This window comes from Pelophylax lessonae (assembly GCF_965119305.1).
Source record: "Pelophylax lessonae genome assembly, chromosome: 8".
NCBI classification, from domain to species: domain Eukaryota; kingdom Metazoa; phylum Chordata; class Amphibia; order Anura; family Ranidae; genus Pelophylax; species Pelophylax lessonae.
In genome coordinates, this window is record NC_138775.1 from 56,469,979 (window position 1) to 56,485,606 (window position 15,628).

General features: G+C 42.8%; 1 protein-coding gene across 1 annotated transcript in view; it reads right to left on the minus strand.

Moving 5' to 3' along the window:
• The window catches only part of LRIG1 (leucine rich repeats and immunoglobulin like domains 1), a 149,295-nt gene that overhangs the window by 71,157 nt on the left and 62,510 nt on the right, over window positions 1–15,628 (minus strand). The window contains exon 2 of the mRNA XM_082265954.1: window positions 11,960–12,031. Within this exon, the coding sequence (XP_082122080.1) occupies window positions 11,960–12,031 (72 nt within the window). The remainder of the gene's footprint in view (window positions 1–11,959; window positions 12,032–15,628) is intronic.

A 15,628-nucleotide genomic window follows, 5' to 3' on the forward strand; every position in this document is an offset into this window, starting at 1 on the left:
ATCAGCAAAGCCGATATATCGAGGGCTGATATGCACTTTTCCCAATATTTCGGAATTGGCCACCAAGGTGGCCGATATTGCCGATATTTCGGAAAGTGCTTGTACTGGAGTGATGCCTGCAGCTAGGGGCATCACCCTGTTACCGGCGTCCATAGCCGATGGTCGGCTATCTTGTAATGACAACCGATGCAGCTGAGAAGCCGCTCGGCTGTCATTTCAAGGAGCAGGAGGGGACATCCCCCCCTCCCGCCGCCTTCTGCCGCTCGCCCGCGTCTCCTGTCCCACCGGAAGACCTGGGTAACCAGCCTGCATGGCCCCTGAAGACCCGATCAAAGCCGCATTCGGCTCTGATCGGGTCTCCATGTAAAAACCCGGATGTGATGTCATGACATCACTTCCGGGTACTCGGCGCCAGATTAAAAAAAATGACAGCATTCAAAACAGCCAAACTTGGCATTTTGAATGCTTTTAAGTACAGAGGAGCGGTTTGGGGTCTTATAGACCCCCAGATCCCTCCACAAGAGTATCTGTCAAGTGATAAAAAAAAAATTTAAATGTACAAAAATATCAGCTGATACCGATATGCAATGGCCAAAATATCGGTATCGTTATTGGCAATGAAAAACCGATATCGGTCGACACTAACTTTAAGTCTATCCTTTGATTTTGTGGTTTAAAACACACAAAAAACAACTCCAAGCTGGACCAACATAACCATGCAAAAATATGCATACCTAAACTTCCTCTTCAAAAGACCAACTCCAGGCAACTGAAAAATCATCCCTTGCAGTGGTGGGGCTGTGCCCACACAGCAAGAGTTACCTGCTTGGGTTTGGTCTGTGGCAGATCCCTATGATTCCTATGTCATCAAGGCAGGGTCCATAGGCCTGCAATGGACATGTTGACGCCATGGGACAGTCCACCATCGGAGCATGGGGGATTGCAGGATCAAGTAAGTAAAAGTGTTTCTCCTCTCACATAGACGAAAAAAGCCATTATCCCTTGAAGTGCAGGCGTAACCCCACCGCGAGAGATAGTTTTAAATTTTCCCGCAGTTGGGCCTAAAGAAGAACGTGCAACCTTCAAGTCACGCATGCTTTGATTTCATTTATTAATTTATTGCTATATATGTCCCAAATTGGAAACTCAGGAAATTTGGAGATAGGAACCATGCTTTGCAGAAGCACCGTGGGGTTTCACAAATTTCTGCAGATGTATTTTTTTTTTTAACCTTAAATGCTGAAACAGTTTAAAAAGCCTTTTTATGCTGACTGCTGGAAAGTGTAAGGGGATGTTTCCTATTGTTCCAAATGAAGAGTGAATATTACACGCATTATCCAAAGCCCGTTCAATTCTCTGGGAAAGGGTCATCAAGGGCTGCATGAAAACTCCTTGGGTTTACGCCCTAAGTAGAAGTCCTAAAAACTGGTCCCCTTTCATATACAGAGTTGCTTTGTAATTTTCACACAAAAATCCCTCAAAATCTTAATGGCAAAAATGACAAAATAAATAAATTGGTGAAGACTAGGCCTCTTGTTACAAGGCGACCCGTCTGAGGCTTTAATAGAAGGCTGTTTATCTTGCTGACAGGTCCACTTTACCAAAAAATATATATGAAAACGTTCCTTGTGTTTGTCCGATAAGCTATTTTGCTAATTGGCTCAATTTTTTTTTTCAAATGGCTCCTTGGATGTCGGTTGTTTAGGCCTCGGCCACCCTCGTCGACTCTTCTCTCCCCAAGCTCCATATTGAAGCAATTACCTGCTTGCACCACACTCAGGATAGAAAGGGCAGTTCTTTGCTGAATGTGCAGCTTTTTTTTTTTTTTTTTACTTTGAAAGAAAGTGATTTTTCCCAAGTCGCACATTTTGTGACAAGAGCCAGGGATGAAAATAAAATGAGGGACCAAAGAAAACAGCCAACGCCTACTAGGTAGTGTAGCGGTCCAGAATTAATGAAGGAAAAACAAAACTTGTGCCTTCGCCATAATTGAGGACACCACATCCTTTACAGAAAAGGATATTGAGATATTAATAATGGGGTTTAATTAGGGTATACAATAGCTGGAGCATATATCATAGAATTTGTCAAATAAGAACACACTAAAATGCACTCCACTGGCTTATACTCTAGTATAGTCTACACTATATATATTCCAAGTGCAAATACAATGGGGAATTTGTTCCATTCAACAAGTCTAGAATATTTAAACCATCTCTAACAACTTATCACAATGGAAGTGATTACTACAAAATTTTTAGGGCTTGCTGTCGAATTATGCTATGCTTTTTAAAACACTTTGATACAAAACAATAATTTAAAATTACACTATTATAAAGATATAAGTTGGGTGAAACGTTAGCATCAAAACCAGTTACCCGCTCCCCCCCCCCCCAAAAAGTGTCAAATGTGGCAGGGGAGTGGGGGAAGGTGGGTATGAACAAGCGGAGCTCCGCTTTAAAAATAAATTTTAAAATTTTGGTTCTCAGATACAGTTTAGTTCCACTTTAGGGTTCTGCACACGTTTCTATGTAGGAGGGAATGGAAGGGTTGCACAGTGCCCCAGTGCTGTTACTTTTAGGAGGAAATTGTACGGATTCCACAATCTGGTCTGCAGTGGTGGCCCATCCATTGGGGGTGCAGGGGCGCCACCCCCTCCCCCATCTAAGCGTCCGGCCCCCTAATCTACATGCAGGGCACCGGACGCATGGATTCCAATAGGGGATTTTTTTTTTTTTAAGCACGTGATTAGAGCCAGAAGCTCTAATAGGCTTCAAAAAAGGGCGCATGGATTCCAATAGGGGATTTTTTTTTTAAGCACGTGATTAGAGCCAGAAGCTCTAATAGGCTTCAAAAAAGGGTGGACTCGGGGCGCAGAGCACTGCGCCCTGAGCCCACCCAGTTGTATGACAATAGCGAATAAATATTATCTCACTGATTTTCCTCCCAGCCAATCAGAAATCAGGTAGTGAGACCCCTTTCCCGATTGGCTGAAAAGAGAAGCGATTTTACTGGCCATTGGCCAGGAAGAGGGAGGAGTCGTACAGCCGGAGGAGACTCACAGCCGCTCAGGAAAGGAGCAGGTAAGGGTGCTGGCTGTCCGGCTGGGCGGGCAACCAGCTGTCCGTCCATCCCGGGAGGGGGTTGTTATGGGCCATACACACTATTACACACTATACAATTGTCTTTAGATTTTTTCCATGAGATTTACCAAAAACATATAATATGAGGTCAAACCTAAACACTTTCAATTTGTATGCGATCAGACAGGCCCCTGCACTACATAGTTGAAGTTAAACCTAAAGGAAATCAACAAAAGTTGTATAGTGTGTATCAAGCTTTAGATTTGATTGCCGGCTGGCCGGCCCACCGGGGGGAGGGGGGGTGTTGGTTTTATCCGCCTCCCAAATTTTCATTCACCAGCCGCCACTGCTGGTCTGTCTGATCACCTTTTCCCCGAAGCCTATGGGAATGTTGGACACTGCCCCACATACAAAAGATTATGGCGGCACCGTGATTCTCCATTTTAAAGTGAACATTTCCAAAGTCAACAACAACGGCATTCACAGATCATTACTAAAGCTGGATACACACTATACAATTCACTTTCGATTTTTTCCTTTAGATTTACCAAAACCATATAATATGAGGTCAGACCTAAACAATTTCAATTTGTATGCAATCAGGCAGGCCCTTGCACTACATATTTGAAGGTAAATCTAAAGAAAATCGAACAACAAAAGTTGTATAGTGTATATCCAGCTTAATTTGTCCTCAATCGATATTTTTAGCGAACAGTCCAACACGAACAGAATAAAAGCCCACAAAGAAAACATTTGGTCACATTGTGTTCATCTGTGTTGTCGGTCGTAACAAAGAATCCGGCTCCTGTCTGTCATGGAGCAGTACAAGTAAAGACATTTCAGCAAGCGATACAGTGCCAGGTGTTATGACAGATCCATCAGTAATTTTGTCATTAAATTGTCCCCGTATGCTACCTTTTTTCCTGACAGAGTAGAGTAAGCCGCGAGCGTTTTATGGATTCTGCAGTGCACATACATGCTGCTTTTATTGGGGCCCTCATAATGGCTTTTGGCTGCCCGGTCTTTTCTGGCTCACATAAACAGACTTGCTGGCCACGGATGGGAACACGAGGATACTCCGCATAAAATATTTATGGACCAGCTGCCAATTTGATGTCAAGTGAAAGCGGAGACTGTTAAAACATGGACTAGACTTTTACAATCTTGTATTAAGTAAAGCCTAATCTCCAGATTATAAGCAAAGTCTTGAATGCAGACTTTAGCATCATTTATTAAAGGGAAACTATAGTCGCCAAGGTTTTTTTTGTATATATGTGAATGTGATCTGCAAAAAATAACGATTATCATTGTGTATAAAGGTTTTAAACATTTTATTACTGTGCATAGTTTATAAATATACTGTATATATCCATGGGGGGGGGGGGGGGGGGGGCAGCCAAATGTGTTCATTACATAGGCAGGCTCTGCTTCCTCCTTGGTTGTATTGAAAAATAACTGGTAACTCCTCACGTCTGACCCAAAGTTTGTAGGTTTAGGCCCCTTTCACAGTGGTGTGACTTGTCCTTTGACTTGGGACTGCAAAGTCACATAACAAGGCGTACCCTATGATTTCCAATGAGTAAGTTTGTAGGTTTAGGCCCCTTTCACACTGGTGTGACTTGTCCTGTGACTTGGGACTGCAAAGTCACATAACAAGGCGTACCCTATTATTTCCAATGAGTACGTTTGTAGGTTTAGGCCCCTTTCACACTGGTGTGACTTGTCCTGCGACTTGGGACTGCAAAGTCACATAACAAGGCGTACCCTATTATTTCCAATGAGTAAGTTTGTAGGTTTAGGCCCCTTTCACACTGGTGTGACTTGTCCTGCGACTTGAGACTGCAGTCGCATGACAAGTCGTACCCTATGATTTCTAATGAGTACCATTCATATCTGTGTGACTTCAAGTCGCAGCGACTTTAAAGTAGTCCCTGCACGACTTTTGTCTGACTTTGATGCAACTTGAGGTCCATAGACCTCAAGATTACACAGGCATTGCTTTAAGTTTCTTCAAAGTCGCGCAACTTTCAGGTCGTACAAGTGTGAAACGGGCCTTAGAGTTGTAAAAGTGAACTTGTAAATCTATTTTAAACTTTAGGGCCTGTTCACACCTGAGCGTTTTTCAGCTTGTAAAACGCTCATCTCTGAAGTCTCAAAATGCCCAACAAGCAAACTCCCATTTATTTCAATGGTCCCTCTTCACATCTGAGCATTTTGTCGCCAGAAGCAGAACAGCTGAAGCTCAAAAAAGTACATGAGCTTCTTTTTTTGGCAGACTACAGGCGTTTTTGTTAATGCCTACCTCTAAACACCTAAAAAAAAAACGCCTGAAAAAAAACCTGAAAAACCGCCTAAAAACACCCAAAAAAAAACGTCTTAAAATTTTACGCTCAGGTGTGAATGGAGCCTTAAGACTCCTTTCAAACTTGAACAACTCCAAAGTTGTGCCGACTTTGGAGTGCAACTTTGGTGTAACTTTGATGCAACTTTGACTGGGTGCAACTTGGATATGACTTTGGCTTTGGCCATTTTTAATGGACGACTGTTGCACAGAAGTTGCATTGTATAACATTCAGGTATGACTTTCATGCAACTTCTGAGGGTTAATATTGAAGTCTATTGCCTTCAAGTTGCATGAAAGTCGGACCAAACTACTTTGAAGTTGCTGCAACTTTAAGTTGCATAAATATGAATGGGTATCATAGGAAAACATGGGGAACGGCATGTCGTGCAACTCTGATGTCCAAAGTTGCAAGACAAGTTGCACAAGTGTGAAAGGGGCTAAAGTATATGCCAAATTGTTTTCCTTTTTTAGTTTTGGATAGTATGAGGAAGGGTTAGAAGTTAGAACCTCTATCTGTTGTTTATTGCAGTCAGTGCCCCTCTCACTAACTATCTGTCCTGGGGACCCCTGACAGAACTTATTGGAAATCCAACATTCTTGAGTTGCCACAAGAACGGGAGGAGAAAGGAAGTTTTTCAACAGGCAATATAATTTTTTGACAAATCTTTGAGAGGGGATATCCCCTCTTTGGAGAGATTTGCTCTCATTTCCTGTGATGTCGCTAAGACAGGAAGCAAAGAGAGATTTCCCTGACAGGACACAGACAGAAAAAAAGAAAAACGTAATGGGTCTTAAAGCAGAACTCAACATTATCTAGTTTTATTCCTAAACTGCTAGCACTACGTAGATAGGAAGGTATATTATATCTTCTCGTGTTAATCTTTTTTTTTTTTTTTTTTTTCGGTTACCTCCTAGGTACCTAGGCCAAAATGATGTCATACATCCCAGGAGTCTTCATGGAAGGGGGGCTTTCTCAGCTAAGCACACCCTTCTGCCTGCATGCCTCAACTAAAGGCAGATGGATTTCAGGAAGTAAATGCTACATGAATCGTCTGCCCTTGCTGAAGATGGCTGCAGCTAGAAATTTATTTTTTACAAAATAAAGCATGAAGATATGGATGAGTAGCAGCATTAAGTAGCTTTAGTATATTCCTGTTTTTTTGTCCTAGGCTGGGATGTCTTACACCTCAGCTGTCTTAATGGACCTTTCTTTTTATTCCATCTGGAGGAGGGGCTTTCCCAGCTAACCGCACCCTGCCCCATGCACGCCTGAGCTAAGGGCTGATGGATTCCAGGAAGTCAATTCTACATGAATCATCTACTCTTATTCAAGATGGCCACAGCTAGAAATGCTAGGGGGGGGGGGGGACTTTTCAAAATAACTTTCTAACACAATAAAGCATGGAGATATGGATGGATGGGTACGCTTGCTTTGAAAATTAAAAACAAATTAATTTATTTGATTGTGTTTTTTTTTTTTTCTTTTCTCTTCTCTCGTTTATTTGATGTAAATTTTCATGGGGCTCTGATAAACATCCTGGTATAAATGTCTTATTAAAGCAATTGTAATACTATGGTACATTACCATAGTGCATTATTCTTCCATGCTTCAGGACTAAAGATAGTAATATATATTATAATATTATTTTAGTACCCAAACCTTGAAACATTAAAAGCAACATGTATTGGTACTTCATAAGATTCCTTGTTATAGCTTCTTCTTTGTAATTTTACATTTTAATTGTATTTTCTGTTTGCTTATATTACTTTGTAATTTCTTGAAAAATAAAAAAAACAAGAAAAAAAACTAAATTAAAGGATAAGTCCACCATAAAAAAAAAAAAAAACCTGCATCTATAGATCTCCACGTTCTAACACTAACCTATCTAGCCCTGTAAAGAAAAAAATCAGCACAGTAAATCCCCCTCCATTGCGGGGGTTACGTTCCGGACCCAGCCGCGAAAAGTGAAAATCCGCAAAATAGAAAAACCCTATTAAAATGCATTGTAGGTATGTTTTTTTTACCGTCACTGTACGTGTTAAAGCATTTTAAGGTCTTTAAACACACTTTTAAAACAATAGAAACTCATTTAAACACATAAAAGATACTGAGAGACATAGCAAGAGCTATGGAAAACACAAAAATTTCATTTTTAATGATTTATATAGTAAAATAACATTACAAAAAAAAACGCAATATAGCGGGACCGCAAAAACTGAACTGCGATGGAGCGGGGGTTTACTGTATACTGTATTTACCTTTTTTGAAGCTGATCCGATCCAATCTCATGCTGAGCTGTCAGCCGCGGCTTCGCTGTGTAGGCGGGTGCAGAAGACACAGCCTACAACGGAAGCCCAATAGTAAGTCTATGGGTGACGTCACTTCCCATTCATTTCACAGCCGTTGTCGGCCGTGTCCTCTGCAGAGCTTCCGCCGCTGGGGATCGGGTTGGGTCGGCGTCAAAAAAGGTATATATACTGATTTCTTCTTTACAGGGCTAAATAGGTTAGTGTTAGAATGTGGAGATCTAGGGATGCAGGGAATTTAGTTTTAGGGTGGACTTATCCTTTAAATAGCGTTTTCAGTTTGAGGTGCTCAGAAAGTTTAGCTCCGCTTTAAGCATTCCTAACTCTATCCCAAACTAGAAAAAAAATAAAATGGCTTTATACTTTTTGTTAAAGGTACATACACTTTAGTTGAACATTCTGTGATTAGCCAGTCTTTCTATCCAAGAGCAAGACCCACTAGTTGACCAACAAGAGCTCAACGTGAACCTTTAATCCATTTAAAAATCTTGGTTACCAGTAGTAAATGGAGTCCCAGAGCCATCAATGACAGCATGGTCTTCTAGCTTGGCGCGTTCACATATGCGTGCTCCTAGCTATAATAAGGATCAAAGATTAATGTTCCCTCTGTACGTGGCATTAGGTAGGGAAACCGTAATCTAAAGACTGTACAACAAAGAGGTTAAAAAAATAAAATAAAGAATAAAGTAGGAGCTTTTCCTTGAAAGATCTAAAATGAAAAGCATGCAGTAATATTGAGTGATGGGAACATAATCCTGTTATCCAATATTCTGCATATGTACTAAAATTCACAGAGCACATTGGTGTAATATATGTCTGTCACTAGAGAAAGTGACAAACGGGAACGTACAGTCTTATGGCAGGGAGCTGGAGGCTCTTCTGCTACTTCCATTAAAAAACCAGGGACACTTCATTCATGGGATTTAATGCCAATCTGATTTAGGATAAACTTCAACATCACCGAATGAACATGGCTATACAGTGAAATAGAAGGATTGTGTTTAAGTCATTTGGAACTCGGCAACAAACCCTGTTTTCCTAATTTACGTGTTCTCAAATTGCAAAAGTAGTGGGCCATGACAGCTTAGCCTCAGCGGGACACCTACACAATCCTCATAGAGCCATGACAAATACTTACATACAGTATCTCACAAAAGTGAGTACACCCCTCACATTTTGTAAATATTTTATTATATCTTTTCATGTGACAAAAATGAAGAAATTACACTTTGCTACAATGTAAAATAGTGAGTGTACAGCTGGTATAACAGTGTAAATTTGCTGTCCCCTCAAAATAACTCAACACACAGCCATTCATGTCCAAACCGCTGGCAACAAAAGTGAGTACACTCAGTGTTGATGGGGGAATCCCTCCCACACTGATTACTGCTAGCGGCTACAATAGCTGCTAGCAATAACATCTGGCAGGCTGGTTGTACCCAAGTTGATTGAGCAACTTGGATACCTTCAGTCTGCCCATACATAGTTCAAATCTCAGCCAGTCCTTGCTGAAGCGGCCGAGATTTGAACCGTCTATGCCTAGCTTAGGCTATGCTGTCTGGCTAATGTCAAGGTAGGCATGGCTAAAGCTATGCTGTCTGGCTAAGGCCAAGGTAGGCATGGCTAAAGCTATGCTCTATGCTGTCTGGCTCAGGCCAAGGTAGGCATGGTTAAAGCTATGCTGTTTAGCTAAGGCCAAGGTAGGCATGGCTAAAGCTATGCTGTCTGGCTAAGACCAAGGTAGGCATGGCTAAAGCTATGCTGTCTGGCTAAGACCAAGCTGGGCATGGCTAAAGCTATGCTGTCTGGCTAAGACCGAGGTAGGCATGGCTAAGGCTATGATGTCTGGCTAAGACCAAGGTAGGCATGGCTAAGGCTATGCTGCCTGCCTAAAACCATGGTAGGCATGGCTAAGGCTTTGCTGTCTGGCTAAGACCAAGCTGGGCATGGCTAAAGCTATGCTGTCTGGCTAAGACCGAGGTAGGCATGGCTAAGGCTATGATGTCTGGCTAAGACCAAGGTAGGCATGGCTAAGGCTATGCTGCCTGCCTAAAACCATGGTAGGCATGGCTAAGGCTTTGCTGTCTGGCTAAGACCAAGGTAGACATGGCTAAGGCAATGCTGTCTGGCTAAGACCAAGGTAGGCATGGCTAAGGCAATGCTGTCTGGCTAAGACCAAAGTATGCATAGCTAAGGCTTTGCTGTCTGCCTAAAGACCATAGTAGGCATGGTTAAGGCTATGCTGTCTGGCTAAGACCAAAGTAGACATAGCTGAGGCTATGCTGTCTGGCTAAGACCAAGGTAGGCATGGCTAAAGCTATGCTGTCTGGCTAAGACCAAGGTAGGCATGGCTAAGGCAATGCTGTCTGGCTAAGACCAAGGTAGGCATGGCTAAAGCTATGCTGTCTGGCTAAGACCAAGCTGGGCATGGCTAAAGCTATGCTGTCTGGCTAAGACCAAGGTAGGCATGGCTAAAGCTATGCTGTCTGGCTAAGACCAAGCTGGGCATGGCTAAAGCTATGCTGTCTGGCTAAGACCGAGGTAGGCATGGCTAAGGCTATGATGTCTGGCTAAGACCAAGGTAGGCATGGCTAAGGCTATGCTGCCTGCCTAAAACCATGGTAGGCATGGCTAAGGCTTTGCTGTCTGGCTAAGACCAAGCTGGGCATGGCTAAAGCTATGCTGTCTGGCTAAGACCGAGGTAGGCATGGCTAAGGCTATGATGTCTGGCTAAGACCAAGGTAGGCATGGCTAAGGCTATGCTGCCTGCCTAAAACCATGGTAGGCATGGCTAAGGCTTTGCTGTCTGGCTAAGACCAAGGTAGACATGGCTAAGGCAATGCTGTCTGGCTAAGACCAAGGTAGGCATGGCTAAGGCAATGCTGTCTGGCTAAGACCAAAGTATGCATAGCTAAGGCTTTGCTGTCTGCCTAAAGACCATAGTAGGCATGGTTAAGGCTATGCTGTCTGGCTAAGACCAAAGTAGACATAGCTGAGGCTATGCTGTCTGGCTAAGACCAAGGTAGGCATGGCTAAAGCTATGCTGTCTGGCTAAGACCAAGGTAGGCATGGCTAAGGCAATGCTGTCTGGCTAAGACCAAGGTAGGCATGGCTAAAGCTATGCTGTCTGGCTAAGACCAAGCTGGGCATGGCTAAAGCTATGCTGTCTGGCTAAGACCAAGGTAGGCATGGCTAAAGCTATGCTGTCTGGCTAAGACCAAGCTGGGCATGGCTAAAGCTATGCTGTCTGGCTAAGACCGAGGTAGGCATGGCTAAGGCTATGATGTCTGGCTAAGACCAAGGTAGGCATGGCTAAGGCTATGCTGCCTGCCTAAAACCATGGTAGGCATGGCTAAGGCTTTGCTGTCTGGCTAAGACCAAGCTGGGCATGGCTAAAGCTATGCTGTCTGGCTAAGACCGAGGTAGGCATGGCTAAGGCTATGATGTCTGGCTAAGACCAAGGTAGGCATGGCTAAGGCTATGCTGCCTGCCTAAAACCATGGTAGGCATGGCTAAGGCTTTGCTGTCTGGCTAAGACCAAGGTAGACATGGCTAAGGCAATGCTGTCTGGCTAAGACCAAGGTAGGCATGGCTAAGGCAATGCTGTCTGGCTAAGACCAAAGTATGCATAGCTAAGGCTTTGCTGTCTGCCTAAAGACCATAGTAGGCATGGTTAAGGCTATGCTGTCTGGCTAAGACCAAAGTAGACATAGCTGAGGCTATGCTGTCTGGCTAAGACCAAGGTAGGCATGGCTAAAGCTATGCTGTCTGGCTAAGACCAAGGTAGGCATGGCTAAGGCAATGCTGTCTGGCTAAGACCAAGGTAGACATGGCTATGGCTATGCTGTGTGGCAGAGGTGCCTGAACTACAGGGCTGGCTGAAAAACATGACACAGCCTTTGGCAGGCTTAACAGTTTGTATATATATGCATTGCAGACATGTATGTAGTCATCAGCCTGGAGTTCAACTTTAAGAGAGCAAACTTTTACCCTCCCTGCAATCATCAAAACCGCTCATCGTCTAATTGATTCAGAAACAGTAGCAGTTATAAAGATCTGTATACAATACACACACAAATGCACGTTAAAAAAAAGGCAATGCGCTGATGTAACTGAACCAAGAGGAGCTGGCGTACAGGGACCGGGTGTCGCGTTTCAAATTTGCAGCTGAAGTCCCAGAAATCACCTTTAAAATGCGCAACAAAAGCTTCAGAAAAATACTCACACTTCCCGTAGCCCCAGCAGCTCCACAAAGGCGGTCGGATCGATCTCCTTCAGTTTGTTGTGGCTCAGGTTTCTGTTAAAATGACAAAAAAAAGAGAGAAGGCAATCGAATCAGCACATGACGGTACTGAAGTCAGCAAAAAGCAGCCCGACAATTATTCTGGATTGCGGGGCGGGGCGGGGCGGGGGGGGGGGGGGGTAGAAAACGATCCGCTGTTAAACAAGAGCACTTTAGGAAATAGCAAAAGCTTTTTTTCAGGCTCGGCAAAACAAGCCAATTACAAAGGCATTATGAGGATACATGAAATGCTCTGTATGTTACGTACCCGGGTAATTAAATCAGCAAATTAAACTGCATTAGCCCGTGTTTTGTTTTCATTTATTTTCTTTCATTTAAAGGGCCAAACAAATCAATCTTGCTGCGATTTAGCCGGCGACAGGCTCGTTTGTCTTGTTTTGGAGACACTGGAAGTATTACGCCCATTAATGAGCGATTTGTTCTAAAATTTGGGAAATAGACACTTTTTGGAAGGTGGAAAGAACAGAAAAATATTTGGGACCCAAGTAAACTTGCCTTTACAGCGGAGGTTTGGACTGGAGAAACATTCATACATACAATTTGATTGGTCAGTTTAGAAAGTTGTACTAAAATTCCCATCCAATCAAATGGATTGTTTGACAAAAAACATTTATTGCACTACTGGGAGTACAGTATAATATCTTCCCCCACATTCAGGGAAATGAGATCACATAAAAACTGTCTATGTCAATATAGTCTCCACTGGTCAACTGATATCAGGGTGCACCATCATCCAGAGCATATATAAGATAAATCATAGAAGACCAAATGGGGCTTTTTAGGCACACCTATACAAATCTTAAATTCAATATTTTATTATAGATTCTTTCTAAAACATATAGGTGACATACAGTGTCTACAGATCAAAAGAACTTCCCTGTCCTACTGGAGGATAAAGGGACTCCTCTTATCCTCCTGAAGAAGCAGACCCTTAGTTTGTGAAACGCGTTGAGAAGTTACCGACCACCCATCCATTACTTTTGCATTGATGCTTTAGACCCCGTTCACACTGGGGCGACCTGTCAGGCGACCTGGTCGCCTGACAGGTCGCCTGCCATACAGAAGCTGTGGACCCGTTCTAATAGGAGAGACTTAGAAAAAGGGTCCGGAGCTTCTTTGGGGCGACCTGGAGCGACATGCATTGACTTCAATGTTATGAAGTCCATGCCAACCGCTCCGAGGTCGCGGTGTGAGCTGCGCGCCGCGACCTGTGAGGTCGCCCCGGCAAGTCGGATCGCCCCAGTGTGAACGGGGCCTTAAACTTATCCTATTTATTATATATACTGTTTGGAAAAACAGATACACTTTCCATACATATTGTGTTGGGCAGACAGGGAAGTTCTCTAGATGTAGAGATAATCGGCCATAACAATATCAGCCTTTTTAGATATCCTAAAATGGATCTTTGATAAAACAATATTGAATTTTAACAGTTAAGAAATCATGTGTTGAGGCCCGTATATACCTAAAAAGGCCCAATTAGTCTTCTTTAATTTTTCCTGAAGTCACATGAATGGTTTACTATATAAGATATAGATCTTGGACCGTGAGTGAACAGTACTTGATGCTTTTGAACTTTAAGTGTATCTCCTACCAAAATGTTTCTTTTTAGTTTTGGATACTGTATGAAAATGTGTGGAACCGCTGTCAGGTTTTTATTGTCATTTGTGTCTCTGCTAGGGAGATGTACCCTTTCTATTTGTCTTGGCGACCGCGGGGCAGAAAGTGTTAGAAAATCCAAAAGTTTACAGTTGTCTTCAGAACAGAAGGTGGGGGAAACATTTTACATTGGGGACAATTGTTCCATTGACAACTTAAGCTGATTATGCACATAAAGATTCAGAGGACTGAATAAGAAAAATCCATAGATCCCCCGATTTACGTTAAAGAGCATGGATGGATGGATGGATGGATGAAGCTACTGTTGCCGGCTATTGTAATCCAACAGCCAGAACTTGCGGCTATCAAAATACCTGAACAGTGCCTGAAGATGATTGGCTGTATTCATGGTTCTACCAAAACATTTTTTCCCTCCTCCTTCGATTGCTCAATGAAAGTTTGTTGAGCTAGGTGGCGTGTCCCCTAGCCATCCATGGCTCAGATTTTATTCGATTCACATGGCTGTCTTTCATATGACCTATTTACTGATAATTAAAATTACCTTGGACTCTTATACATTTTGTGGTCTAGCGCTCTTTGCCGGATGCCTATGGAAATTGTCAGCTGACAAGGTTTCTGGTTGGATCAATTGTTTTTTTGGGGGTTTTTTTGCACACTTATCATAGAGATTTAACAACATTAATTTAAATGGTATATTTAACAGCCCGAAAGGGATCAAATAAGAGATAGTGATTGTTAGGTGTACATACCCTTAAAAATGGACACACTGGGACTGATTTACTAAAACTGGAGTGTGCAAAATCTGGTGCAGCTGTGCATGGTAGCCAATTGGATTGTAACTTCAGCTTGTTCAATTAAGCTTTGACAAAAAAAAAAAAACTGGAAGCGGATTGGTTTCTACGCAGAGCTTCACCAGATCAGCTTCCAGAATTTTTTTTTTTTAAAACCTAATTAACCACTTAAGCCCCGGAAGATTTTACCCCCTTCCTGACCAGGGAAATTTTGCGATTCGGCACTGCGTGCCTTTAACGGACAATTGCGCAGTCGTGCGACGCTGTACCTAAACAAATTCGACGTCCTTTTTTTCTCACAAACAGAGCTTTCTTTTGGTGGTATTTGATCACCTGTGCGATTTTTTGATCATGCGCTATAAACAAAAAAAGAGCGTCAATTTTGCAAAAATAACAATATTTTTCACATTTTTTTTATATGAAATTCCCCCAAAAAAATGTAAAAATCAAAATTTTTTAACATTTTCGGCCAATTTGTTTTATGTTACAAATGTTTGGTAAAAAAAAAAAAAAAATCGCAAAAAGCGTATTTTGATTGGTTTGCGCAAAAGTTATCACGTTTACTAACAAAGGGAAAGATTTATGTAATTTTTGTTGTTTTTTTTTTTTAACGCGTAATGGCGGCGATCTGCGATTTTTTTTGCGGTACTGAGACATTGGGGCGGACAGATCGGACCCTTGACTGACATTTTTGACACTTTTGGGGTTACCAGTGACATTTCTACAGTAATCAGTGCTATACATATGCACTGTTACTGTAAAAATGCACTGGTAGTGAAGGGGTTAACTTTATTTGAGAGGGAGGGGCTGTGTGTGTCCCTAGGGGCGTGATTCTAACTGTGATTGGCTGTGGCTTGAAGTGTAGGAACAATGATCAACGGTCCTACATAGTAGAACCATATGATCATTGTTTCTACACAGGGGAGAATGACAGGCGGCTTGTTTACACTAGCCGCCTGCCTTTCTCCCGCTGTCACGGACGATCGTCAGTGAGCGGTGGACATCCGGTCCTCCGCTCACACGCGCGGGGGAGGTCCGTGAGCGCGCCTCCGGCGGCGCACGCTCGCTCCCCAGAGCCTCACAGGCTAGTGACGTACCGGTACGTCACTTTGCCTGTGAGGGGCTGACCGCCGCAGTATATCTACTTGCGGCGGTCGGCAAGTGGTTAAACAAGCTGAAG